Consider the following 27,231-nt stretch of genomic DNA (forward strand, 5'->3'; position numbering starts at 1 on the left):
ATTAATATCTCAGTTCTCATGGTCCCTCTGGAATTTCTTCATAACCTACAGCTGGTGCTTCAGTTTGAGAACCAAGAGTTTAAACACCAAAGTGTTTTTGTCTTGTTTAGAATGCATTTTTTATGTTTTAAAATTATTTTAATATTTTAAAAATAAAATGATCTTGATTTCTGGGTAGTGAGAACTATAATTTCCTAGTTTAGAAACAGATTAGGGTAGAAATACTGAAGTGTAATTTACTAGTTTGAGATCTCTGCCTTTATATAAGGCTTGTGTTTCCTTTGGTCACTTTATATTGATGATTGTGAGAGATAATGGCCAATGTTCTCTTCTGTAATTTATTTCAGTTCAGGAGAAATAATGTCACCTTTAGCAGCATAGCCCAGAATCCAAGTGGCTGGCTAACTCATTGATTAGGAGCACCTGTGGAGCCAGAGATATGGAGTAGAGATGGGCGTTAACTGCCAGTTTGGTGGTTGTGCCAGTTCCATTTTGGGATGAACAGGTGTTCAGCACTTCCGAGCTCCGCCACCTTTGGCAGGTGCCCACCCACTGAGTGGGTCCTTGCTGAAAGAGGTGAGGCTGGGAACAACAGTTTCTCCCAAGGATGAACTGGCACGAACCGCTAAATCTGCAGTTTGTGCGCATCTCTAATCGGGAGTTGATTCTCCACTGTGCTTGTAGGAGAGGAGCCAGCCTGTTTGGCCTTGGTCAAACTACAAGGTGCCAGAATGTCCTCCAGAAAGCAAGCCTACTTCTCAGTACTTTGTAAAACCATGGAAAGTTGGAGTTAACTTGACAGGGTGTAATTATTATATTAATACATTAGAGCCATTGCATTAGAATTGAGTGGCTTCACAGTACGGCTTCTGCTAATTAAACAATTCCTGCTTGGATTCTGGGTTACACCACTTCTGGTGATTCAGTTTGAGATGTCTTGTATGGAAAATGTACTTTACTACTGCTGTGGCCCTTTATTCTTACTGAGTTCATTGATCTTCATTAGCAGATTTTCAGTGGATGCAAACAAATGTGGTGCAAATGGAGTCCCTAACAAGCCCCAGTGTGTACATTATTCCCTTTTGCTGGAGACCATTTCTATATTGTATTGAGCTGGTCATCATGAAGCCTTGCCATTTGCAGGAGGAAAAAGAGTATATAGGAAGGGAAGAGAAATAAACATTGCCAGCAGACATAGATAAACTCTTTTCTGTACTACTGCTGCAGAAAGATAGAAGCGGAGCACAGGCAAATGGAGAACGGTACTAAGTAGACTCTTGCGTAGGAGAGAAGTGGAAAGAAATATTGAAGTAAGAATTGTGTATCAAGTGGGTGGGAGAGACAAATAAACAACAGTAAGTTGTTTGTTTGAGTAGAGGTTGATGACCTTCCTTTTCTATAAACAAGCAGGACTTTTTTGAATAATAGTTTTGACTCTCACATCTCACCTTTGATGTTGTAGGTGCGCCAAGAAGCCATACAAATGTTGTGTTCTGCACCTCCATCTGATATATTAAGCTGTGAGAACTGGACTAATTTACGTAAGCACCTTGCAACAGCACTGTCAGATCCAGATTCCAGTTTTAGTGTAAGGAAATTATTGGCTTTTACTATTGCTGTTATATTACTTGAATATCATGTTATGCAATATATGCATTCAACACATGCAAAAGTATCACATGGTTATCAGAAGTAATTAGTTCAGAGTGACTCCAAAGGATTTGAAAAGAAGCAGAGCCATGCAGTTTTGTGACTCCTGATCCCCTGTAGCACTATTTTAAAAAACAAACTATATGTTGACTTACATTTTCCTTGAGGAACATAAAGTGGATAAATAAAGCAATGTTCATTGAAAGGGTGAAAATGAACCCTCCCGACTTGGTGCATATCAGATATTTTGGACTACAACCTTCACCACTACTTGCCTGGAGGGTCAGTAATCATTCTGACCATATGTTGGTGCTGGCCTACCCCAGGGCAGTGTAGTGATTTTATTTTGTTTAAATTCTATACCAATGAGCAACCACTTTCCCAAGGCACCAGAAATTTTATTTATGCTGATTTTTACTTGCTGCTGAGTTGCTGACAGTTTTCATATGATAGAACATCACATAATGGGCACATTAGAGGAAATTGGTGCATATTATGACAGAAGACAACTAAAACTAAACCTAAGATTCAAATATGTGTCTTTCTCCTGAGAAAGAAGCAGTGATCTTGGAAAATTCATTCTGAATGAGGGCCATATGCAGGCCCCTGGCACATTTGAAGGGGGCCACTGACTGGATATAGTTCTTCACTCACCACCTTATAAGGTTTGTTATGCCTGTATTTCTTTCATACTGTGTTTATGACTGTGGCCAAGAAAAGGTTGAGAATGGCTGTATTACAACATTGTTTTGCTCCTAAATATCCGTATGTTACTTTGGACATTATGCCGACAGATAAGAAAAACTGCCAAAATACCAAGAAAAGGGTCTCCACAAGGAACAATGTTATTTGAAAGTCTTCAGGAGTTAGTTGTGGGACACAACTGCAAATACTAGAACTATAACTTTGGCCCTATACTACTCCATAGGTGAATATGCCGGTCTGGTGTGGAATTTTTCATTCCATGTGAAGCAGGTAGCTGTAGTATTCAAGCTGCAGAATATTACTAGGGATCAGATTCTTGAAGTTTTTGGACCACAAATACTATAATTACCTATTCTGAAAGTTCTTTGTATTTTGTGAGCTCCTGAGAAACGCCTCAGTATGATGCACCTCAGAGAAAGGCCTTGAGACTGAGTTAGGTGAAGTATCCTGTTCCTCCTGCCCTGGTGCTATCTGGAAACTTTCTTTTTGAGCAAGGCAATTGGATGGAACTCGACTTAGCCAAGCCACAGCACTTAGGCCTTTCTTCTAAGTTCATCACATTGAGATGTTTCTCAGATGTCTGCAAGGTAGGTAGAATTCTCACAATGGAGAATTGTGCTATCCATGGTCCAGAAAATTAAACAAAACAAAACACATCCTTAAATATTCCTGAATGCCTGAAGCCAAACCCTATTGATTTAATCTCTTTTCTAACAAGCACTGCACCAGTGATAAAAGGAAAGAGGTAACTGCTAATAGTGAAAACTTTTAGTGAAAATGTAGATGCTGTAATACTCTGGTGTCTGTTAATGGAGCTGCAAAGGCCCATGTTGTATAGTAGCTAGTTTCAGATTTTAACTGGAAAGATAAGCTTAAAAATCACCTGTTGGCCACGAAGTTCATATGGCAACGCATCTCACTTTCAAAGCAGTTGCGAGGACAGCCTAACTTCCTGCACAGGGTTGTTAGAGAGACAAAAGGCAGAACCATATATCCCACCATGAGCTTCTTGGTGGAAATGTGCGATATATGTGTGATTTGTCTTTGGTGTTGTGCATAACATGGCTCCCAACCTGGGCAGACTTGGCATCTTGCAGATAAGTGCATGCTGACTTAACAATTCAGCTTTAATTATTACTTTTGCAGGACAAAGTTCTGAAATTCTATGCCAAGACATTTTCTTCCTCTTCACTGAATATGACAAAAGAACTCTATGTGAGTTTAGGTATGTTCATTAAAGTTTCCTTCCAAAGTAGACCACCATTTTATTTTGCTGTTGAATTAACTGCCAGTGTTTTCCACTTTACAGCAAAATACCTAGAGCTGTTCTTTCTTTCTGAGGATCATCATATTCCTACCATGTCAATGGGTGTTGACATAAGTAGCCCAAATGTGATACATTTGCTTAAAAAGGTACAGATCAATTTTCCTGTACTGTACTTCTTTTCTAATGTAAGCTATTTTCCACTAGATTTTTTAGGAGTGAAGCAACTGTTACTTGTTTATTTACAGATACGTTTGCTAAATGAGTACCAGAGGGAAGTCCCATCTTTTTGGATTCGTCACCCAGAAAAGTATGTCATGGTTTTGCAATCATCCTTTCTTTTTTCATTTACAACTTCCATGTGTGGAATTCTTAATACTAACTACTACTATCTTAAACTAAATACTACAGTACAGTGTGCAATTTATTTGTTGGTGTAGTAAGTTTATTTGTTCCTGACTTTGTGGAGACTTTCACAAGATAGATTGAGGTATGGGTAAATGCAAGGGGAATATGATTACTTACCTCAGAACCCCTAGTTTTCTTATAGAAAATTTAATTTGTTCCAGCAATTCTCTGCTTATGAGGTTTGTACAGAGGGCCCTGATGTTTCCTGGCTTTTGTTTTGGTTTAGACAGTAATCCTGTGTGTAAGACTAAGTCCACTTGGGTTATTTGTGTGTGAGTGTGTGTGTGTTTTTTTATAAAAATTGTACTGAGACTCATAGTCACCTCATAGTCACCTTTAACTTTGATCTCATTTGCCTATATTTAAGCATAAACTGCAGTTCCTCACTGCTCTTAATATTTAATTCCACAGTCTACTGACTCCTCAATAAATATATTCCCAATATTGCAGTTTTACATATCATACATTTAATTCACTTTCAAAGGTGACTTTCCATTAATTGTATACAGAAAAAATGTATGTATACTTTCTGAGCCTTTAAAGATGCATTATCGATAATAAGTTAGGAAGCATCTAAAATGCATTTGTTCTGCCCCCCTGCATTATAATTTCTTATCTGAGAAAATTTTTAATGTGAATGACTTCAATAACCTTGTATTCTTATTTAATACCTTTTCCTTTATAACCTATTTAGATACATGGAAGAAATAATGGAAAGTACTCTATCACTTCTGTCAGTCAAACATGAATTAAGCCACACTGTTTCTTCAGAATTTTTGGGTCCAGTATATTACTTGGCTCTTGTTGATCTCAAAGCTGTATGGTTTAAAAAATGGATGGTAAGAGAGTATGAATGTCTGTCTTATTGTATCTCACTCTTTTAGTCTTTAAAATTAATTTGCTAATAATCCTGTGAGCATCTGTTTACAATGTAGAATCAGGACAAGAGTTACAGTTTCTAAGCAGTTGTATGAAATATTGTTGGGTTTTGCTTTATCCCTCAATACATTCTCATATCGGAGATTGTTGAAGAGGCAAAGCAACCCATTGCTAGTGGGCCATCATGCTGTGGTAACACATTAAGAGGTTCAGTTATTTTGAAACTTTCCACAATTGAACAAAAAGCGGACTTGTCTGGCAATGGAAACTTTCAGCAAGGTGAGAAACCTGCTGTTGATGAAGGGATGCAGTACAGTGGTTTTAGTAGAGTGTAGGTAGAATTGGTTTTAGTTCCAAGAAGAAATAGACAGGAAAATACAGCAGGCAGGAACATACAAAAGAAAAATAGTGCTGTCCAGATTTTTCGGACAGTATGTGCTAATATTTGAGTATATTGTTTTATTTTAGCACTCATTGTAATAATTAAAGAATTCAAGAAGTGTGATATTATATTAAATAAAGCCAAGTGTTAAATTGAGCTGTGTTTTGTTTATGTCATTTTAGCATGCTTATTACAGCAGAACAGTGGTGCTAAGGTTGCTTGAAAAGAAATACAGATCGTTGGTAAGTTGTGGATTTCAGATTCAGGTTGGCAGTGAATTTTTAGAAGACCAAAATATGGTTTTTATCATTATATTTCCTTCATTTCACATGGCTGTTTGGAGGTGTATGCTTTGAGGCAATTGAATACAGTGGTTATGGAATTCTTAGGTTTAAGGGTCATTTATTTTTTCAGTACGGAAGATAAAACAATGTAACTGCATCAACAGGATTTTGCCCAGTGTTTCACATTATTGTGTGTATACCTTTCTTTCAATATAGAATTTACTTCAATGAGACAAATCTACCTCGGCTTCAAAGCCCAGTAAAGTGGACCGTGTTTTTTTTTTTTATTCTAAAGCATTTGGGGAGTTTCAGGCATTTGCTTTGTATATTGATAAGGTTTTGATATTTCATTCTTAGATAATTGCATCTGTTGAGCAGTGTGCCTCCTATTTGGAAGCTTGTGAATCAGCAGTTGATGGAAGAGGCCACTTTCATTCTTTCTCCACATTACATAATGGTAAATAATATTTCTGTGTCCTGCATAATGTATGTTTCTGTGAAAAAAAAATCGTAATTGCTGGCACTGTAATAAAAATTTATAGCAGTGACCAGAATATTTATGTCTGACAAATGGTATGAATGTGGCCTTACTCAGAATTCCTAAATCAGTTTTCAAACGGTTTCTCTTTGTGGGCTTTCTGCTTTGAAATGACAAACCTAGTCTTTATTGAGAGTTCCATTTATCTGCCTCTGCAGTTTGGTTAATAATACATTATTCTCCATTTCGTAGTAGTAATTGTTTCAACTTTTATGTATGAAGCAAAGGAAGAAGGAATAAGTTTCTTTCATAGATTATCTTATCTTTCAAGGTAATGAGCAGAAGAATTTGTACACCGGAAAAGACCTGCAGTATATATGTTTTGTTCATTCCCTGAGCCTCTTAGGCAGATTGTTGATATATAAACAAGGCAGAAAACTCTTTCCTATTCTGCTGAAAAACAAAAAAGGTAAGGCTATACTGAAACAAATGAGAATTTATTTTATATTAGACCTGCTTTCTTTTCCGTTCCAGGAGAGGTTGTTTTGCATGCCTCTCTTGGAATACCAGTGGTCTTGGAAGGCAGGAGAACACTCTCAGTGGAGGGCTAGCTATTCCACAGGAAATGGAAAAAGGGTGAAGATTTGTAGGAAAGCTTACTGAACAAACAGTCCAAGCGGCTTTTTGTTATGTGTGGTAAGGTACATGCATCTCTATGGTGCTGTTAACCTTGGGTTGCCTTTTTCCTTGAGAACACAGAAAGGTTTCACAAATGAAGTCATGTCCCAGAGAATAAATGGAAATTCAGGTTGATCAACAGGCCTCAAATGCCCTGTGCGGTGCTCTCCAGGCAGTTCCTGCATGTGGAAGGGGAGAAGTGGGTGAGCCACTGTCGAAGGGAGAGTTAATGCATGCTGCTTGCGCTATCAGTTTTCTGTTTATATTGCTTTTTCTGATATGCTTGTGGAAAGAGTGGTGGGGAAGGAAGGTGGGGTTAATCAGATCCCATTTCAGGTGTAATAAAACACTGCTTAGTTTAAACCACCCAGTCACTTCATGGATGTGTTGAAACATAAGCAATGAATGTAAGCCTGAGGCTCAAGCACAAGCTGCTAAACTGTGGTTTAGTATTCTGTTTGAAATGGGCCAGTTTATGGCTGTGAAGATCCATGGAGCCATAGCAAGATTTTAAGTTTATCTCAGACTTCTTCATTTGTTCTTCATGCCAGCGGCTATTGCAAGAACAAAATAAAACAACCTTCTGATTAAAATATTTCCAGGAGTAAAAATATCCCACTGACAAACTTTTTTGGCGCTTCTGGAATTGCTCTACACAGGTAATTACCTAATTATGGTTAAAATAATACCTTCATTTTGTGAAGCTGTTGGAAAAACAAGACAAGCTGTATCCATTTAATTTTAATTGGTATGTAAAATATTGTTCATGCATTGTTGTTAATTAGATTATAAATAGCACATATTTTTAAGTATTGTTCCCCATTCTGATTTTCATAGATTTGATGTCTCTGACAGACCTTGTCATAATGTTTACCCGTCTTATCTATTGTTCTCCAAATTGCCCAAAGACACTGACTGTGCATTCAGGTAACATTGCCCTTTATATTTCCTCTGTTATTTCTTAATCACCTCACTTTGTGAAGAAACAATTCTCTCCTTTCATGTTTATTCATTTCCTCTGTGTCTGTAGACACAGTTGTATAATTATGTATGCAATGCGAAGATAGAATGGTTCTTGACATCTGTCTGGGATTTGAAGTTCAGGATGATAAGGGAAAAGAAATAACTTTAGTTCCTTTATATACCGTAATTTCCCTAGCTGTATTTATTATACAGTTTCTCACTACTGTTTTTAAAACAATTTCTTTTTAAATTTGTCAGCCAATTCTTCTCCAGCTGGCCTTGTTACTGATGTGCTTAGAATTCTTTGTGATCGAAAAGAATGTGCTGCTGAATGTCTGTATACTAATACCGTGATAGAAGCTCTTCTTCAGCCAGTCCATTGTTTACTAAATGGAGCAGAGGTTTGTTGTATTTCCTCTAAATAAGCATAAATAACTTTTAGTGCAGAGAAATATGGTAGCAATAAACCAGTTGCAGTTGGAGACACTGAAAATCCTTTCATATGGCTAATAGTCTGTTAACACTGAGTGAATAAGGATGTGCATTCTAATCTACAAGACTGATAGAAGCATGAATTCCTCTCCAGATACATGCAGGAATTCAGTTGGGTGCACTTTGTTTTGGCTCCATATCCTTTTTTGCTTATATCTGAGGCTTCCAATCTATCAAAGGCTAAGGAAGCCTGCTTCTGTGCTTGGATTGCTGAACTGAAACATAGTGTGGTGGGGCTAGCTCAGAGGTGTGTCAGTATAGGATTTATCATTTAGGGATGAAAGTGCCATCACCAGATACAGGAAATAAATCCAGTAAGCTTCATAGCAAGTGAGCAACAGACTACATATGCAGGTTAAGCTGGGAAGTTCCCCTTCCCCAAAGGTGCAGAGAAGGACATGTCTTGAATTAATTTGGGCTAACTACAGCTCCCTACAACTGTCTATATGTCTGCTTCATAGAATTCTGTTCTGGGCTGTACAGCAGAGAACTCTCTGAGATTTTATGTATTTCTTTCATTAAGGTCTTTATGTTATATAGGCGCCTAGGGTGGTCGAAATGACTAGATAGGCGGGGTATAAATACAATTATTATTATTATTATTATTATTGTTGTTGTTGTTGTTGTTGTTGTTGTTGTTGTTGTTGTTGTTGTTGTTGTTGTTGTTGTTGTTGTTGTTAATAATAATAATAATAATAATAATAATAATAATAATAATAATAATAATAATAATAATAATAATAATAATAATAATAATAATAATAATAATAATAATAATATAGTTTGAATACTATGTCATAGACACATTATTTATCATTGTAAAAGAACTTATTCCACACTTCATTTTCTTTTCAGTTTTTCCAGGAAAAAAATGGCTTTGGAAAAATAAAACAGAAAAAAAGCTATGTTTTCCCCGTTTTGGGTTGGCCTGCCCATCTTTAGCTGTACCAGATGCAGTACATTGCACACTAGGCTGAATTTCAGTGAATTTGCAAGAGGTGATATTAAATATAGAACTTGAAATCTTAAGGGGACTTGCGTAGAAGAAAGGTTTAAAGAAACTTAAAAAAAGATTCTGAAAAAAGCTCGAAAGAGAAAGCGTTTAAAGAGACAATTTTAAAAAAAGAAAAGTGTGGTCCTTATGTATGTCTTATAAAACAGTCTCCTCTGTTTCAGGCAAAAACAAAACAAAACTTAAAAAAAAAGATGAAAATGTTGTGGCACTTGTAGACACAGTTGTATAATTATGTATGCAATGCGAAGATATGTCTTTCTGACATATAAAGCCCTAAAATTGCTATATTTTACTGTGAACAAGTCTGCTTCTTCAGACCAAATCTATTTCAATTTTTCATTTGTGTGGAGGAAATATGTTTGTATCCCTAAGAGGTTTTGCTAGCTAGCTGCATACATCAGTGAGTTGGGTACTTGACTGGGTAGCCAGAGTTTGGGTGTTCAGTTCTCCACAGTGCCAGTTGAGGAACAGTCAGCCTATGGAACCTCACCCCAGTTAAGTCCTAGAGCAGCCCTAGAAGAAGGGAATGGTAAACCACTTCTAAAGTGGGTGCCCTTTACACAGAAAACCCTGAAAAGTGTTGCCAAAAGTCAGAATGTACCCAAAAGGACAAGTTTTTGTATTATTAAGAGTGTTGGAGTTACTCTGCTATGTGTTTTTCATTGAATACATAGAGTACAGTGGTGTCCCGTTTGACGACGACCCCGTTAGACGCTGAAATCGCTTTACGATGACTTCTTTGCAATTGCTATAGTGATCGCAATACGATATTTCTATGGGGTTTTTCGCTTTACGTTGATTCGGTCCCTGCTTCGGGAACCGTTTTTTTGCTGGACGACAATTAAAAACAGCTGATTGGCAGTTCGCAAAATGGTTCCCCGCTGTTTTCCGGACCGATTGTTTGCAAGACAGCGATCGAAAATTGCTTCCCCTATGGAGGATCTTCGCTGGACAATGAGATATTTTCCCCATTGGAACTCATTAACCGGTTTTCAATGCATTCCAATGGGTTTTTTTCACTCGACGACGATTTCGCTTAACAGCGATTTTCCTGGAACAGATTATCATCGTCAAGCAGGGCACCACTGTAATTCTTAAAACAATATTTAGATAGAGCATTGAAAAGTTATTTTTGTGACTACAGCTCCCGTAATCTGGTGAAGAGATTCTGAGAGTTACAGTCCGAAACAGAAACCATTTCCATGCTCTCTGTTTAGTTACATGTCAGCTTGACTTAGCTAATTGGAACAGTAAAACTGCTTGAGAAATGTCTCAGTAAAAGGTACACAGCTTTATTGAGAGTACAGCTTATAATATAAGAATTCGAAATTTAGGCTTGATTTGCCTTTTATTCTACAGAACTTATAGATGGAGGCTCTGCACACCATCTATTTCTAAAATATATATAAACTGAGGCTCAATCCAGACAGCTCAGAAGTGCTGCTGGTAGGTGCTCCGCCAGATAGGCTACAGGGCTATTTCCCTGCGTTAGACGGGGCTACACTCCCCCTAAAGGGCAGGGTCCGCAGCTTGGGGGTGCTCCTTGACCCGAGTCTGACCTTGGAAGCCCAGGTGGACTCAGTGTCCAGCGGTGCCTTCTTACAGCTGCGGAGAATATATCAACTTCGCCCTTATCTGGATGAGCGGAGCCTGGCAACAGTCACACATGTAACAATAACAACCAGACTGGACTACTGCAATACGCTACATGTGGGGCAGCCGTTGAAGACGGTCCGGCAACTGCCACTGGCAGAGAACTGGGCTGCGCGGCTGGTAAGTGGTGCCGCCGCACAGACTCATCACGCCGGTTCTGAAAAATGTACACTGGCTGCCGGTTGCTGCTTGGGCCCAATTCAGAGTCCTTACTTTGACATATAAAGCCCTAAACAGCTTAGGACCTGATTACCTTATTCCGTATGAGCCTGCCCGTCCTCTAAGATCAGGCCAGGAGGCCCTTCTGAAGGTGCCATCCCTGAAAGAGGTGAGGGGGATGGCATGTTGAAGTAAGGCCTTCTCTGCTGTTGCCCCCCAACTTTGGAACACCTTCCCTATAGAGATTCACCTGTCTCCAACACTTTTGGCTTTTTGGCACCAGGCAAAGACCTTTCTGTTTAGCCTGGATTTTAATTAAATAGTATTCTTTAGCTGGCCATATGAGCATCAGGATGTATTAATATTAATGTTTTAATGATTGTTTTTAATATGGGATATCATTATAATATTGCCTATTTTAAATGTTTTTAAAGTTCTAATATTGTACGATGCTCAGAGACCACTGGTAATGGCGGGGCTAAAAAAAATCTTGTAAATAAATAAATATTTAAATTACATGCATGCAGGTGCATCTGAATTGTCCAGAGACTACTTTAATACATATAGCTGATATTTTGGCCAGGATTGCTGCTGTAGATGATGGCCTTTCACTTCTTCTTCATGGAGAAGAAAAGTCCCCTCTCAAGGGGGGTACTAGGTATGTAAACACATTTTAAGCAATAATGATAGTTATCACTCTTTTCAGTAATTGCTCCTGTATATGCCTAAGAGGTGCTGTAATGACTAACTTGTGAAGTAAGAGTAGCTTGCAAGTCGGAATGATGAATAATTTTGTTTAGTCTGCATTTTCTGGTGAACTGATAAAATTTCCTTTCTCCAGGCTAATACGTGAATCAGAGCACAGTTATTTTTTTCTGGCTGCTCTGTTGGCTGATCTCTGTGACAATTCTGGGCTCAAAAATGCAAATAAGCACTCAACAACTTGCAAACAAAAATGCACATATTAGCTAAATCTGTATATAACAATGTGTTATCTTTGTTTTTTGCACTTAAATTTTTTGAACTATGGGACAGACCTGTGGTTTAATATCTGAAAACTGACATGGATGGATTACCAGTATTCAGATTCTGCCATCATTATATATGTTCATGCACTAACAGAGACTCTTGATTCTCTGCAGTGTTTTAAGTGCCATATGTAGGCCAAATGTAGAATTCTAGAGGAAAGGACAAGCCAAATTCTTTACCAAGAAAAACAGAAATGTCTTATGGGGTGTGAGTTAAGGAATATATTCCCCTATACTAATTGGGTTAACACATTGTACAGGGTTTGAAAACAAACGTTGAAATACAGTGGTGCCTCGCACAACGATGTTAATTGGTTCAAAAAAAAAGTTCTGTGAAAACATCGTTCTGTGAAACACCATTTCCCATAGGAATGCATTGAAAACCGGTTAATCCGTTCCAATTGGAACGGATTGCCGTCCTTAAGTGAAAATCGGCATAGGAAACATCGTTGAGGGAAACGCGGTTCCCCAATTGAAATGCATTGAAGCCGACTCAATGCATTTGAATGGGTTTGCGAAGTCCCTTTTCGCTCCTGTAAAAGTGTCTTAAACTGTTGAAACCTGTTTTAAATGCTTGCAATCATTAGCCCACCTCCTGAAACCTATGCAAACTTAATTTGGTCTGTCCAATGGCTTTCAATGGAGAATAAAAAAATTCACCAAAAATTAACGACGCCTCAGAACAACACCAAATTAAGTTTGCATACGTTTCACAAGCTGGACTATCGATGCCAAGCATTTAAAACAGGTTTCAAACAGTTTAAGGCACTTTTAAATGAGTGAAAAGAGACATCATTGTGTGAAAATTCCCCATAGGAAACATCGTTGTGTGAGGCAGCAAATTTTTCAGAAAAAGCCATCGTTGTGTGAATTTATCAGTGTGTGAGGCCCTCGTTGTGTGAGGCACCACTGTAACTTGCTAAGGAAATGTACCATTAATTGGTTCTTAACAAAGAGCAGCCATTGCTGGTTTTCAGGAATGGTGTTGGTCTAGATGCAATGATGATTAAGCCAAAATAACACCTTCCTAAGCCCATTTTGGAAAGATTTTACAGGGGGGTTGCAATTTGTACCTATGGAAATTTAATTTAAATTTGATGTGAGCCATCCAGTTTGGACTTTCCTTGCTGCTACTTTTTGTTGTTGTTGTCCTTGTTGAGGAAGAGCCTTGCTTATGAATGGTCTATTTGGGAGGGGAAGGATGAGAGGATTTTTCTTGTGATGTTTTTGCTGTCATGAGAAGATTCTATAGATATTGTCTTTAACTTGTTTTAGTTTAGTGCACGTGAGCGGAAGATGCATTAGCATTTCAGTTACTCATTGAAAGTGATCCTCTTTATAGCACTGAAGCAAGTCAGTTAAATACAATGTTTTTGAAATATTTCATTGTTTGTAGCCTTAGGGGTGCTTATACAATCGGACAATTTACTAAGAAGCTTCTTGATGAAGAATTTTCCATTTTGTCCAATTCTGAGATGTTGCCCGTCCTCAAAGGCGCTTTCATTTTTGTGTGCCGCCAGATGTATAGTACCTGTGAAGGCTTAGAGGTGCTGCTGCCTTATCATTTACATCAGTCTATTGTGGAGGCTTGGAAAAAGGTACTTCTACACTTATTCTGCAGAGTGAAATCCCATAAAAATAACTGATGGCATATGAACAAAAATGTTTATACTTAAGTTGCATTGTGATATAAACAATATGGTAAAAATGGCATCTTCTATGTACAGTTAACATTATAATGTACCAAAGGTAGATGAGACCTGCTTATAGCTGAGAGGTCTATGATTTGCCTTGAATATGTGTAGTACACATAGTTAAAGATAGACACATATGATCCTTACAGACTTTGGGAAATACTGAAACAGCAGTATGTAGGTGTGATGTATGTAATCTGCCCCGAATGAGCTTGCAAGAGTTCATAGTCATTATAGAGATGTTTGTGAGCTATTGTTGGTCATGAATGTCCAGTGCATCATTGCCTACAAATGGATCCAGAGTACTGTTGGTCTTCAGAGTTATCCTAAAAGTATTTAGTAAATAACTTTGTGATCCTCGTAATAAACTCTTTTTGAAGACTTAATCAGATACATCAGTGTATTTTGTGCTTAATGATCAAGGGCAGAATCTTTTTAACCACTGAGGGAAGGTACCTGTGGTATCTCTGTCCAGACTCTGATTCATCTGTGTAGGTCATGCAGAGATTATGGAGCATTTAGGAAACAACGGGTTTTTGATTGTAGAAGGAAATGCTCAGTGGTTGGTTGCAGAAGCGAAATAACAGAGGGAGAGAGTCTTCATTAAATCTAAATCCAGTTGCTAGCCCCAGCTAGAGTAGACTTCTTGAATTAATTAGAACTTGGTAAGTAAACACTTATGTAAGTTCCATCAGTTCAGTAGGTCTGCTGTGGTTGACACTAACAGTTAGCTTGAGATCAGAATTATTGATGTCTTGCTTACACTGTAATTTGTCTAAATTTTTTGCAATTTGTTTTTGTTTCATTTTGACAGACTAGTTTGCTTTCAGAGAGAATTCCTACGCCTGTAGCTGGCACAGACTGTGCTTCAACAAGAAGCCAAGAATCACAGAGCTTGTTAGTATTTTTTTTTCAAAATTATCCTGTCTATATGTATGATAAAAGTGCTTGAATCTGCAATCATGGAATTTAAATAACATTTTAAAACTCAGGATTCTTGGTTCTTGTCATCTTTCAGAACTAGATCAAAGAAAAACTTAATAAAAAATAGTATATGAAAATCACATGTACTGTGAGCTTAGTGGTTTAGATACCTGCCTATGGAGCCAGAGATTGGGAATTCAATTCCCCATTGTGTCTCCAGGGAGAAGAGCCAGCCTGTGTGGTCTTGGGCAAGCAGCACTGCTCCAGGATGCCCCCAGAAAAAGGGAATGGTAAACTGCTTCTGAGTCTTCTCTACTTGGGAAATCCTGAAAAGGATTGCCATAAGTCAGAATTGACTTGTTGGCACATGGTGATGATTATGATGTTTATGGTTATGTACTGTTAAGTTATCCATGTGTGTATGGAGACTTTCACCCAAGCATTAGAGGGCTGTGGGGACTAAGAAGCAATATTACATATGTGGTTGTAAAGTCCCAAGGCAGCCAGTTTTTGGAATGAGGTAATAAATGATGGATCAGACATCACACATTGAAAGGTATAGTATGGGTTTTTACTACTTTTGTATTCGCTGGTGAAAACAAAGGACTACTGCATGAAAATTCAATACTTGCTTTGCTTCTAAATGAAAATTGTTTGGTGGACTTGATGACACCTCTTGACTATCAAGAGATAAGACTTTCCCGGCCAACAGTTTTAAACCCCCCAGAGAACAGCCACTCTATTCATGTGAAAAAGTTTGCTTGGGCACATGAAAGCTTATGAAAAATGAAACTAGTTAGTCTTAAAGATACTGCAAGACTTCTTTTGTGCTACAGCAGGCTTACATGTCTACCATTCTCTGAAGGATTCCTTATTAGCTCCTCTAAATAAATCTTTGCTACTGCTTCCTGCAGAAGATTAAGATTGCACTGTTTGTGCTTGAATATTATTCTTTGCAGGACTTTTGTATCTCTTTGTAGTTCTTATCATTTCAGGCTCTTATACTGCTCTAACTAGTACTGCAGTTTGAAAATGACTAGTGCAGGCACTTGAAATTGACAAAAGCAACAAAAAGATCTGCACAAGCAAGATAGGCCTGTCAAATTTAATCTTGTGCAGAAAATTGGCAAGAAGAGGTAGTGGAGGTGGGAGGTGCAGTGATTGACATTTGTCCTTGCTTCTGCTCCATGAAATTTTGTAGTCTCCATGAGCGTCCTGGAGGGTTTTGCTGACAGGCAAAATGTCAAAAACAAAACAAAGTAAAAAAACCATGGGATGGCAAAAATGGCCAAGTACCCATTACACCCTTAGCCAAGAATTCATCCTGGAATCTTCAACATGCAAAGCATGTGCTCCATCACTGGGCCACATCCATTGCATTAAAACAGAAAATGCATTGCAGTTAATTTTCATATGCCTTGTTTATTCTATGTAAGATGTATTATCCAAGGCAATGAAGACATCACAATGTATACGCATATATTAATTATAGCTGCCCCCCTCCATTATATTTAAATCATTTTAGCTGCCATTTTTCTTTATCTTTTTTTGGAATGTCAGCATCTGCTGATTGTTTACAAAATGGAGTGAGTCGTTATGCTGTCAAGCTACAGGACACCAAATAGTTTTTGTAAATATATTGGTTAAAATGAGGTTTCCTCAGAAGAAAAATAGATCAGTATAGAGACATACATTTTTTAAAAATCATGCAGCATGCATTATGAAGTCTGTGCTTAATAGCCTTTAGCATATGCAAAAGACGTTTTGAACAACGTGATTAAAATGCAGCTGAAGCATCCACTGTTTTAGCCAATATATAACAAAAATTAAGCAAAAATAAAACAAATATTGTGGAACCTTAAAGACCAATAAATTTATGTCATTGGGAGCTATCATGTATTACAATCCATTTACAATCCTCAGATACATACAGTAAAATATTTAAACAAGATTTATATGCAAGTATACATTCTGGGGGTGGGAACTCAGTGCAGATGGGTACAGCTGCAGATAATATTTCAGAGTGAAAATAGCAATAATACAATCATGAACTCTGAGAGTGTTGATGGCATAAACATCCTGGTGATTGCTAGAGCAATTGACCATCTCTCAGGTAAACAGACTGATGTTTGAAGTAGAAAGATTTTGCTGCAGAAAGCTTTTTTCAGAATCTTTTTCTGATGCTGTACTATATAGGTTGCTACTTTAAGCAGGATTATAATGAAAACTGCCTTTTAATATTCAATGTGAGCAAAATCCTCTTGCGGGATTCTGCTGGTGTGATGCAGGTGGTGCACTTCTACACAGACAAGAACACATGCCAAAACAAATTTAAGAAAGTGCAACCAAAACCATTTCAAAATAAACAACCTCAATGTGGGTGTTTAAAGAAAACTTACTTTCCAACCAAAAAAAATATGCATTCTTAAGTTGTGTAAGCAGATATTTTTAATCAATTTCAAGCATGTGAAGCCTGATGCAAAAGCAGGAGTATTATAATGTTTTGCTGAGACCTGAATCACATGAATTAGCACACAACAGATAATATCTTCAGTGATTGCTCAGCCTAAAGTACCTCACTTTCAAAAGTTGCACTGCGTTAATGCTATTGTAATTATGTAAGAGGATTTCAGCTGTTCAGCTAAAAAGCCTTTATTTAAGTCTGCAGACAGTCCAGAACTCACACCTGCCTCCCCTCAAATCTTCCTTTGTAACTCTTTTTCTGCCCCAGTCACTTCCATATCATTCAGTTACAGAGTATAGTGGTGAGATATGCTTTGGCTTCATTTAGAAAGATATAATTTTGGTGACTTGTAGTCCCTTCTAGTGTGAGATGTTCCATCTGTTGAACTTAGCATGTTGAAGATTCCAGGATGAATACTTATAGTCTCTTCTAGTCTGACATTTAAATTATTTGTGTGTCTTGAAATACACTAAAAATGAAATTTGTTGAAATCGTGGCACATCAACAATCATAAATAGAAAAACAAATCTCAAACTTTTTGATTTATAAAAATCTATATGCCTGTGCACGAGGAGGCAATTGTTATTTGCCATGGTAGATAGTTGACTGTTTTCAGTATGGTTTTATGTACAGAACATTGACTTAAATCTGATAGTAATTTGCAAGTAGAGTGGGACTGTTGAATCAGTAGGGATTTGGTGAGTCCATTCTGTAAGTTCCATTGATTCAGTGGGCCTACTGTAGTTGTGACTTAAGACTGGATTTCAGCTCAGCATGTGTTGGAAATTAAAGATTGACGGTGGTGATATCTAGCCACATCATTTCTTAATAGTATGTAATGTCAAGATATCTCCCTGAATACAGATAGCTTATGGATAAATGCTTCTACTTATTTTAATGACATTTTCTATAGTTTTGAACGTTATCATAATAACACATTTTGTAATAAAATAGCACTTGTTAACTGGCCCAATTAAAAGTGTCGTAATTGGATCAATAGACTGTGTAGTTGATTTTTAGTAGCTGTACTGTACAGTGTAACAATTTAATTGTAGCAATAGGTGTCATAAGCAGGTTTGCATATGTCTTCTTCTTACTTTATTGCTTTTCCCCATGTTGGTGAACTCTAGTAGTTCGAAACAAACCCTGGATTCATTCTTCTTTGCTCAGGTAGTAAATCTAGAATACTGCTGTTTTTCCTTCATATTTTAAATTATTCTTTCAATTTTTTTAGCAATTTAATAATATGTTAGAAAAGACATAGAGCATATCTAGCCCAGTGGTTCCCAATTTTGGATCACTAGATGTTCTGCAACTTCCAGAAATCTTGACCAGCACAGCTAGTCATTAAGGCTTTGGGGCATTTTAGTCTAACAATATCTGCGGACTCAAAGCTGGGAACCACTGCTGTAACCCATGACTTGCAAATAGGAAGCCAGCTTTAGAAGAAGGCTTCTTATCTTTCACCTCCAACACAGATCTCCCTATATTTCCTTTTCATCATTTTAAAAAACTACATAAATGGTAACCATGGCCAGAGCTTGGAATGTTTGGTCTGACTATTAATTACTTAAGATTTCAGGCTTCCTTTTTAAAAAATTTTTCTGTTGTAGAGGTGAAGATACAAGGCAAAATATGTAATCAGTGAAAAAGAGAGCTATTCCATGTGTTAGTTAATAAATGAAGCCATCAGTAGTTTAACAGAACTCACAGAAGTGTAAAAAGTAAGGTTCTTAGTAAATTGGGCAGTTGTGGTAATTCTTGGTCCTTCCAGAGCTGCTTACAGACACTGCATAAAAAAGAGTTTACCGGTAAACTGTGAATTTGGATTGGGAGATGATGGGAGCTCTAATCCAAAAAGGGAATTTTCCAAGCTCTTATGTTATACAACTTTCTGCATTATAGCTGCATGAGAGTGCAGCAATGATATTGTGTGGCAGAACAAATCAACATTTTACAAGGCAATTCTAGAAATGGGGACAGCCTAAATAAAAACTTATAATTTTAGAACTGTGTTTCAGATCAGTACCAAATTTGGTAGTTATAAGGGACCATTTGCTCCTGCTCAATGCCAAATTTGGGACTGTTTCTGAGTTATGATTTCTTAAAAGTAAAACATTTTTACCCCTGTTCAGAAATAGGCAACCCAAAACTATTCAAGATTTAAAATAGCTAATATAAATTGAAAAGACCAATCTTGCATTTCTTGGAAGAGAATAAGCCCCATCTACTTTTTTTGTTTAGAAAGAATCCAGGTTGATGCGACTGAAATTTGTCCTCAAAAAGACCTTTTGAACAGGAGAAACAGTGATTTTTTTATATAATATTATGCATGGTTCAGACTTGAATATTAATATGATTCCATCCTAACCTGCTTTTTCAAGACATACTTGAAATTCTGGTAAAGAGGTTGAGAGGCAGCTTATGGATACAGGAAGGGAGCAGGCTGTATCCAAAGTTTTTGCTGAGGTCACCTAATCACAAGTGATGAAAACTTTTATTATCATTAGCCATGGTCATAGCTTGAAAACAACATATTCGAATCAATATATTAACATTAAATTCATTAGTTTTTGGACAGATTCCTGAAAAAGGCTCTTAAAAACGTGAAGTTTAAAATACAATGTTTGAAAAATAAGTTTAACAGGAGTTTTACTCATTAAAATATTAACTGAGAAAGGTACATATCATACCTCACTCCCCCTCCTTAAGGGAAAAGGGGAAATGTTTCCTTTTGAAAACTAGATTTATTCTAGCTGGTCCAGCTTTGGCCCCATGAATGGATTTGACTGACTAAAAGCCTTAGAATGACTAAGAATCTGTGCTCTTTCTCAACACTTCTGGAAATTGGAACCTAAGGCTATTGAATTCCAAGGTTATGAACCATTGCTCTACATTCAACCAAATGATCCCTCCTAGTTACACTCACTTAGTATAAAACACTATAAAAAGCTTTAACTTAAAGAATAAGCCTGATTGGAAGCTGACTTAGAGACTAATGTGTTGCCCTAGGCAGCTATTGAGATCATAATGACCAGTACCCACAGGACAGTGCTAGATACACTTATCTCAGACACACAAGAGTTAGAATATACCACCTAACTCGTCAGGCAAGACATAAGTACAGGAGCCATCAGTTCTCTCACTGACTCCAGCAAAGCTCTAGATAGAAAGTCACAACTAGTGTAGGCTCATTTGAATCAACCTAATTTATGGAGGATTTGATTCATGAAATCCCAGCTGGTTCAATGCACCTATTCAAATGCAACCTTATTGCTGGTGCCATTCGGTTTTACTTGCTTAATGTTGTAACTTTTTAGTGTGTGTTGTATTTTATAATATACATCATTTATTACTACTGTTGTAAATTCCCCAGAATTGTACATTGCACTAAAGGGGAAGAATGTAAGTCAAAGAAAGAAAGAAAGCAACAGGATTTCAGGCACTGAGTAGAAATGGCATGTGTCTTTAGTATAATTAAGAATTTTGTGTGTGTTTGGGGGGGGGGAATCCTCAAAAAGCAATCTTAATATTTATTTTACAACTTTAACTTGTGGTGGATTGTTCAATTTATTTTGTTTTGTTCTCTCCATTGGGTTTATCTTGCTTTCTCCAGTATTGTGTTGGAAGAGACATTGCTGGATGACTTGTTAAATTTTGCTGCCACACCAAAAGGGCTTTTACTGCTGCAGAATACAGGAACAATTAATGAATGTGTGACCTTCATGTTCAACAGATTCACAAAAAATTTTCAGGTAGCAGTAATAATTTAGTAATTAGTATGTACACTTGGAAAATACTGTTTTCACTGCTTGCTTTGCTCGAAAAAGCTTTGTTGTCCACACCATAATTGTTCTGTGTTAAAGCTGCATCTAGAGGTTAGGGCCCAATGGCACATTTTATTATAGATTTATTTGCTCTCAAAACAAACATACTGTAACTTATATAAAAATGACTGGTATTATCTTGCATAGTTCTTTTTCTGTAGCACTTTTCTGTTTGGGGCTTTGAAATTGATCATATTTTTTATGCTAGGTCAATGGATGTGAAAAGTTTGGCTACGGGGTAATTGTTTCACAAGTGGCTGCAACTGCTGCAGGGGCTGTAGCTCTGCAAAATTCAGGTAAGCTTTATTAGTCAGTTCATATTATTGTAAAATATTATAAATAAAGCTTAATAATAAAGCTTTCTTTTCAGCACAGCTCCCGTGCTACAGATTATGTTTTTTATCTGTATTTGTACATTGCCCATTGATTCTGTGCTACTCACTGGAGCAGTTCAGACATAATGCCAAGGCATACTTTGATGTTACGCATGTCACCTCCGGGCTTTTTCTTTTTCTTTCCATCCATTCAATCTCCCTTTGTGAGTGGCAAATCTTTTCCTACTTTCTTGGCTTGTAGGACAATCATAAACCTTAATTTTCTTGTTTGGATAAAGGAGAGCATTACCACAAAGAAGTAGAAAGGGTGAGGTTACTAGCCCAAGTACACAGTTAGACTCATTAATATGATATATTTTTCTATTAAGTCTGTGCTGCCTTTTTGTGTTCAGAGTACACCATGGTGCAGTGTGGACCAAAGGGGCCTGATAGAGAATTCAGAGGGATGTGTATGTAATATAGTTGGTTATGCTTGATTTAACAACTTTCTGTGGGTGGAGAAGGCTGATGTGCTTACTTCCTGTATGGGTGTAAGAGAATCCTATCTTTCTTTGCCAAGCTGTTTCATGTTTGTGCAGCTAATGTGCTAGTTACGTTCAGAGAAGCGAGGTGCTCTTACCATGCAGCATCTGGTAAGTTTAACCTTTCTAGTTTCCCATTTCTAGATTTCTTTCTCTCCAGGAGCTAAGGCCTGGAGAGATTCCGGTCATATGATGATTCAAACTGCAGACAGATCTCTGTTTGCCATGAATGTCTCTATGCAGTGTCCTGTGTCGTCGTGGCCAGAGAATAATACAACATACTCCTGCGAGGGTTATAATGTACTTCTACTGGTATACTGCTGTATGAATCCCTTTCCAAACATAAGTGCTGCAAGAATGTATTATTCTTATTTTTTAAACTTCTGGTACCATCTTCGGAGGACAGAAATGTAAATAAATATATGCCACCATATCTATTAAGATACAGTGGGGTATTGACTTGAGAACTTAATCCGTATTGGAAGGCGGTTCTCAAGTCAAAAAGTTCTCAAGTCAAATCTGCATTTCCCATAGGAATGCATTGAAAACCATTTGATCCGTATCTGCTCTTTTCCGTCCATAGAAACTAATGGGAAGCTGCTATTCCGCCTTCGACCACTAGAGGGGGATATTTTGTTTCTTTTTTTCTTAGGTCAAGAAAGGTTCAGGGAAGGCAGGGAAAATACAGTCCAGGCAGTACAGTCCCAGGCAGTCCGAAGACTGTCTCCCAACCCACTCTCTAAACACTGGGAGGAGTGAGAAAGCAGACAGGCACCCTTTTCACTGGTCAACAGTTAACTGAAAGTTCACATTTTGCACTTTCCCTGCCTCCCACGTGGGTTTTTTTCAGTTCTTAACTCAAATCTAAGTACTTAAGTCAAGTCAATATTTTCCTATGAGAGTGGTTCTTAAGTCAAAATGTTCTTAACTCGAGCCGTTCTTAAGTCAAGACCCCACTGTACCATGAGGAATACTGTGGCTGTAGGAGAATCAAAATCTTTTTATTTTATTTTATTATGTCACAAATAAACATACAAAACAGGCAAAAACATATATGCGGGGAAGGTATTTTCCATACAATCATATCCAATATATAGTTCTGACAACATAGACCTTATTGTCCTACTAACATATTTAAGCCATACTATACTGTATTCTCCAATCTCTCTCTCTCTCTCTGTCTACACACACACACACACACACACACACACATACACACATGTATTTCACATCAATGCTTCAGATATTAAGTTCAGAACAAACCTTACTGCTTAACATACACACATTATCTAAAATATAATCTTAGACCTAAATTCATCTTCCACTCAATAATTTCTATTATTGTATTTAATATGAATCACTCTAGTTTAAGATTTATATATCATTATCTATTACCCAAGGGACGTGGTGATGCTGCAGGTTAAACCGCAAAAGCCTCTGTGCTGCAGGGTCAGAAGACCAGCAGTTGTAAGATTGAATCCACGTGATGGAGTGAGCGCCCGTCACTTGTCCCAGCTCCTGCCAACCTAGCAGTTTGAAAGCATGTAAATGTGACTAAGATAAATAGGTACCACCTCGGTGGTGAGGTAAAGGCGTTCTGTGTCTAGTCGTGCTGGCCATGTGACCACGGAAACTATCTTCGGACAAAACGCTCGCTCTATGGCTTGGAAACGGAGATGAGCACCGCACCCTAGAGTCGGACACGACTGGACTAAATGTCAAGGGCAACCTTTAACTTTACCTTATATATGAAAGTCCAAAATTACTAAAAATATACCTTAAAATAGTTATGCAACAAAAGATAGATGTGTAGATTCTTTTTCCTACACCCTTATTTATCCAATTACATTTCAGAGTATTAATGCTTTACAGTCAACAAAAAGCAATATTTTAAAGAAGACAAGAAAAAGGTGTATATATGTAAAACCTTAACTACATAGTCACATTATGATTCATATACGCTTAGCATCTCTATATATCTATCTTACCATCAATAACTTCTAATAATTATATTCACCATGAGTATTTCTAATTTAAAAGTTGTGTATATTTATCAGCCATTTAAATCACCAAAAATCAATAATTTAAAGAAGAAAAAGAAAAAAGGTGCATATGTGTGGAGCCTTAACTACATACTCACATTATAATTCATATGTGCTTAACATCTCTATATATCTATCTTACCATCAATAACTTCTAATAATTGTATTCAACATAAGCATTTCTAATTTAAGAGTTGTATGTACTCATCAACCGTTTAAATCCAAGCATGACCAGAATTGCTGACAGTATGTTAATCACATTAGTTTATGTTTAAATGTGTACCTTCCAATCAATAGTTTCTATTATGTTCAGCAAGTAACTTTCCAATTTTTTATTATACTTATCAGCTCCATGTATAAACCGGGAATCCCAAATTGCTTACAATATTATAACCTAAAGTTAACTTCTTGCATCCTTTTTACCAGTTTTAAAGTGCCATCTATAAAATCTCTTTAAGCCATTTTCCATCCGATTTAGTATCAGAATCTTTTTGACTAGGTCCTAAATTCATGTCAAACTATAAGCAAAAGACAGAGGGAGAGAGAGAGACCGTGGAGGTGACATCAGGAGTGTTGTGAAAGAACAGCTTATGCAAATACATTTTTAAGAGACCATTTTAAGAAATATGATTGAAGAGGAATAATTGTTCTTTTCATGGATTACAGTACAAATAGCAAATTAGCCCTTTTCATTGAACATACCTTGTGTGATGGAGAATGCGAGAAAGTTTTTCCTGTGCATTGTTCTATAATTGGGCTTTGCCTGTGTACATTCTGGAAATTTATGAATAAACTGTTTCTCCCCCCTAGGGTTTATAAAAGCAATTATTACTGAATTGTGGGGTGTTCTAGAGTGTGGAAGAGATGATGTCCGTGTAACCTACCCTAGATCAACACCCGTAGATCCCATTGACCGAAGTTGTCAAAAGGTGATTTGACCTTTGTTTCATATTCCTGGATGAATATGATGATGAAATGAATTATAACATTTTCCTTGTGATAGTGTTTCTTCAAGTTGTGTGTAGTTTGGCCATTTCTAAACTATTACAATATATCAGAGTATTAGAAAAACAGTAAAAGAATAGCATATGATTGGTATACATGCTTTGACTCCCTTTTATTGTTAAAGCTTTTTCCCTACAAAGCTGGGATCTAGCTTCCTAAATCAAATAGAAAAGAAGTATTGAATTAGTTTAGTCTTCATATTTTTGAAGCCTCGTAACTTAAAGGATGCAAACAAAATTGGTTCTAGAAGAGTTACATGTAATCACATCAGGATGTCTTCAACTTCAGTGAATACATTTCAGTGTCAGTTTTATTATCTCAGCTAGAGTCTATAATATAGAATGCAATTACTAGCATCTACAAATAAAGACAATTATCCAGAATAAAGCAATGCCCATAGAAAAGTCATGATCCACATTTCTTACAACTAATCTGCATCTCAGCAAAATAACACATTCTTTGGCAGAATGTAAATGAGTGTATTTTTTTGCAAAATAACATTAAATGGCTGTTTTTGCTGTATAATGAGGTAGTTGTTGCTTTGTGAAGTGTCAGGTTATTTTATTATACTTTTTTGTCTCTATAAAATATAGCACAAATTTTCTTCACTGATTTCTATCTGGCCATCTTCTATGTTGTATATAGGAATATGGGATTTTTTAAAAATGCATTATTTAAGCCAAGAACAGCTTGTTTTTTTTTTTTTCTGCGAGCAACCTGTTTTATGATTATCCTGATATGGGAGAAAAGGGGACTCGTGGTTTGAAGCGAGTAGTATAATCTGCTACTGGTGTCTTGTCCCCACTGTGTTGTTGCAGACATTCATACTACAGTGCAAGATGGCCTTGTTTAAGATGGTGCTAAATCATGTTTGTGATAACCAGGCTTGCCAAATTTATCCAGTCTCCAGACTTAAAAGCTCAGCTGAGGTGACACAAGGGGTGGCTAAAGGCACTAGCGTTTGAACTCTGGCAACCCCTGATATTTTTTTTCTCCCAGATTTGTGCTGAATTATTGGGCTGAATACCACCTTTCTTGACCTGTTCCTTGCATCTCAGCCCTCTCATCACAAAAGTTCTAGCTGGCGTTGCGTTAATTTCATTAAATCTTTCCAGCTTTTTCTATTTAGATATCTTTCCAGTTTGTTCCACAGTATGCTGCACCCTGAAAATGTGTTTAGTCCTTGGTAATTAAACTTACCCTGCCTCACATGTATACTTACCTATTCATTGTGCGTAACTCAAGAGCTTGAAGACCTCCCACTGACAGGGATTGTTCCATAAAATTGTGAGACTTCATGTATTTTGTATACCATATTCGTGAACAGTAAAGTAATTCTGTAATAAGTTTTAAATGCCAATAAGCATTCTTGTTAGTGAATCACACTGTTTCCTGTTTTAGTATTTTCTAGCTCTGATAAACTTGCTGTCTTACCCTGCTGTTTATGAGCTGATAGGTGACCAAAATATCCCAAATAAATCAGAATATTCACTTCGTGAGGTTCCCACTAACATTACTGTAAGTAACTTTTCCTTGTATCTCTTTAAAACAGTTCTGATTATTTTGTAATGATTGAAACAAACTTAAAATAATGATAGCTTCAAAATATGTTTTCACCATTTTTATTGGATGCGACATGACAGCACAGAGTATGCATATGGAGTATTCTTTGTGGGTATGTTTTTTTTCTGCAGTCACAGGAAAACTGTAACACTTAAATAATCTGCAGAAGCAGCTTTCCCTCCTCTTGTTATTTATATACAGTGGTGCCTCGCATAGCGATCGCTCTGTTTAGCAACGAAATCGCTTTGCGATGCATTTTTTGCGATCACAAAAGCAATCGCTTTGCGATGTTCCCTATGGGGAAATTTCACTTTCCGATGACCGATCATTGCAAAGCGACCATTTTCGGCCAGCTGGTCGGCAGTTTCAAAATGGCTGCTGGAAAAAAACCATAGCCACCCGATGTTTTCTGGGACGGATTCCTCGCTTAAGAGGCACCAGAAATGGCCGCACTATGGAGGATCTTCGCTGAACTGTGAGGTTTAAGCCCATAGGAACGCATTAATCGCATTTTAATGTGTTTCTGTGGGCTTTATTATTTCGCATTGCGACGTTTTCGTTCTGCAGCAATTTTTGCGGAACGAATTAACATCGCAATGCGAGGCACCATTGTATAGGTGATTGGTCTGATTATGATAAAATCCTTTATTATTGCTGCATGAGAGTGTAGCAGTGATCTTGCGCTGTTTGAACGTACCAACATTCTACAAAGGAATTTTTAAAAAGTGACCATTTTCGGCCAGCTGGTTGGCGGTTTCAAAATGGCAGCCGGGACAAAAACATGACTGCCCGCTGTTTTCTGGGACAGATTCCTAGCC

At 37.2% G+C, this 27,231-nt stretch overlaps 1 protein-coding gene across 5 annotated transcripts in view; it reads left to right on the plus strand.

The window, feature by feature from the left end:
* Positions 1-27,231, plus strand: part of TBC1D32 (TBC1 domain family member 32) — a 95,843-nt gene that overhangs the window by 13,300 nt on the left and 55,312 nt on the right. For all 5 annotated transcript variants that reach the window (XR_013540643.1, XR_013540644.1, XM_020794087.3 and 2 more), the window contains exons 6-22: positions 1,463-1,588; positions 3,502-3,580; positions 3,665-3,768; positions 3,868-3,929; positions 4,722-4,866; positions 5,471-5,530; positions 5,930-6,029; positions 6,382-6,519; positions 7,566-7,655; positions 7,950-8,092; positions 11,538-11,668; positions 13,435-13,636; positions 14,547-14,629; positions 20,737-20,875; positions 21,156-21,243; positions 24,656-24,774; positions 26,252-26,368. Coding sequence is in view for 3 of the 5 variants with exons in the window: in XM_020794087.3 (XP_020649746.3) it covers positions 1,463-1,588; positions 3,502-3,580; positions 3,665-3,768; positions 3,868-3,929; positions 4,722-4,866; positions 5,471-5,530; positions 5,930-6,029; positions 6,382-6,519; positions 7,566-7,655; positions 7,950-8,092; positions 11,538-11,668; positions 13,435-13,636; positions 14,547-14,629; positions 20,737-20,875; positions 21,156-21,243; positions 24,656-24,774; positions 26,252-26,368 (1,926 nt within the window). In the remaining 2 variants the exon portion in view is untranslated. The remainder of the gene's footprint in view (positions 1-1,462; positions 1,589-3,501; positions 3,581-3,664; positions 3,769-3,867; positions 3,930-4,721; positions 4,867-5,470; positions 5,531-5,929; positions 6,030-6,381; positions 6,520-7,565; positions 7,656-7,949; positions 8,093-11,537; positions 11,669-13,434; positions 13,637-14,546; positions 14,630-20,736; positions 20,876-21,155; positions 21,244-24,655; positions 24,775-26,251; positions 26,369-27,231) is intronic.

The sequence above is a fragment of the Pogona vitticeps genome, chromosome 1 (assembly GCF_051106095.1).
Source record: "Pogona vitticeps strain Pit_001003342236 chromosome 1, PviZW2.1, whole genome shotgun sequence".
Taxonomy (NCBI): Eukaryota; Metazoa; Chordata; class Lepidosauria; order Squamata; family Agamidae; genus Pogona; species Pogona vitticeps.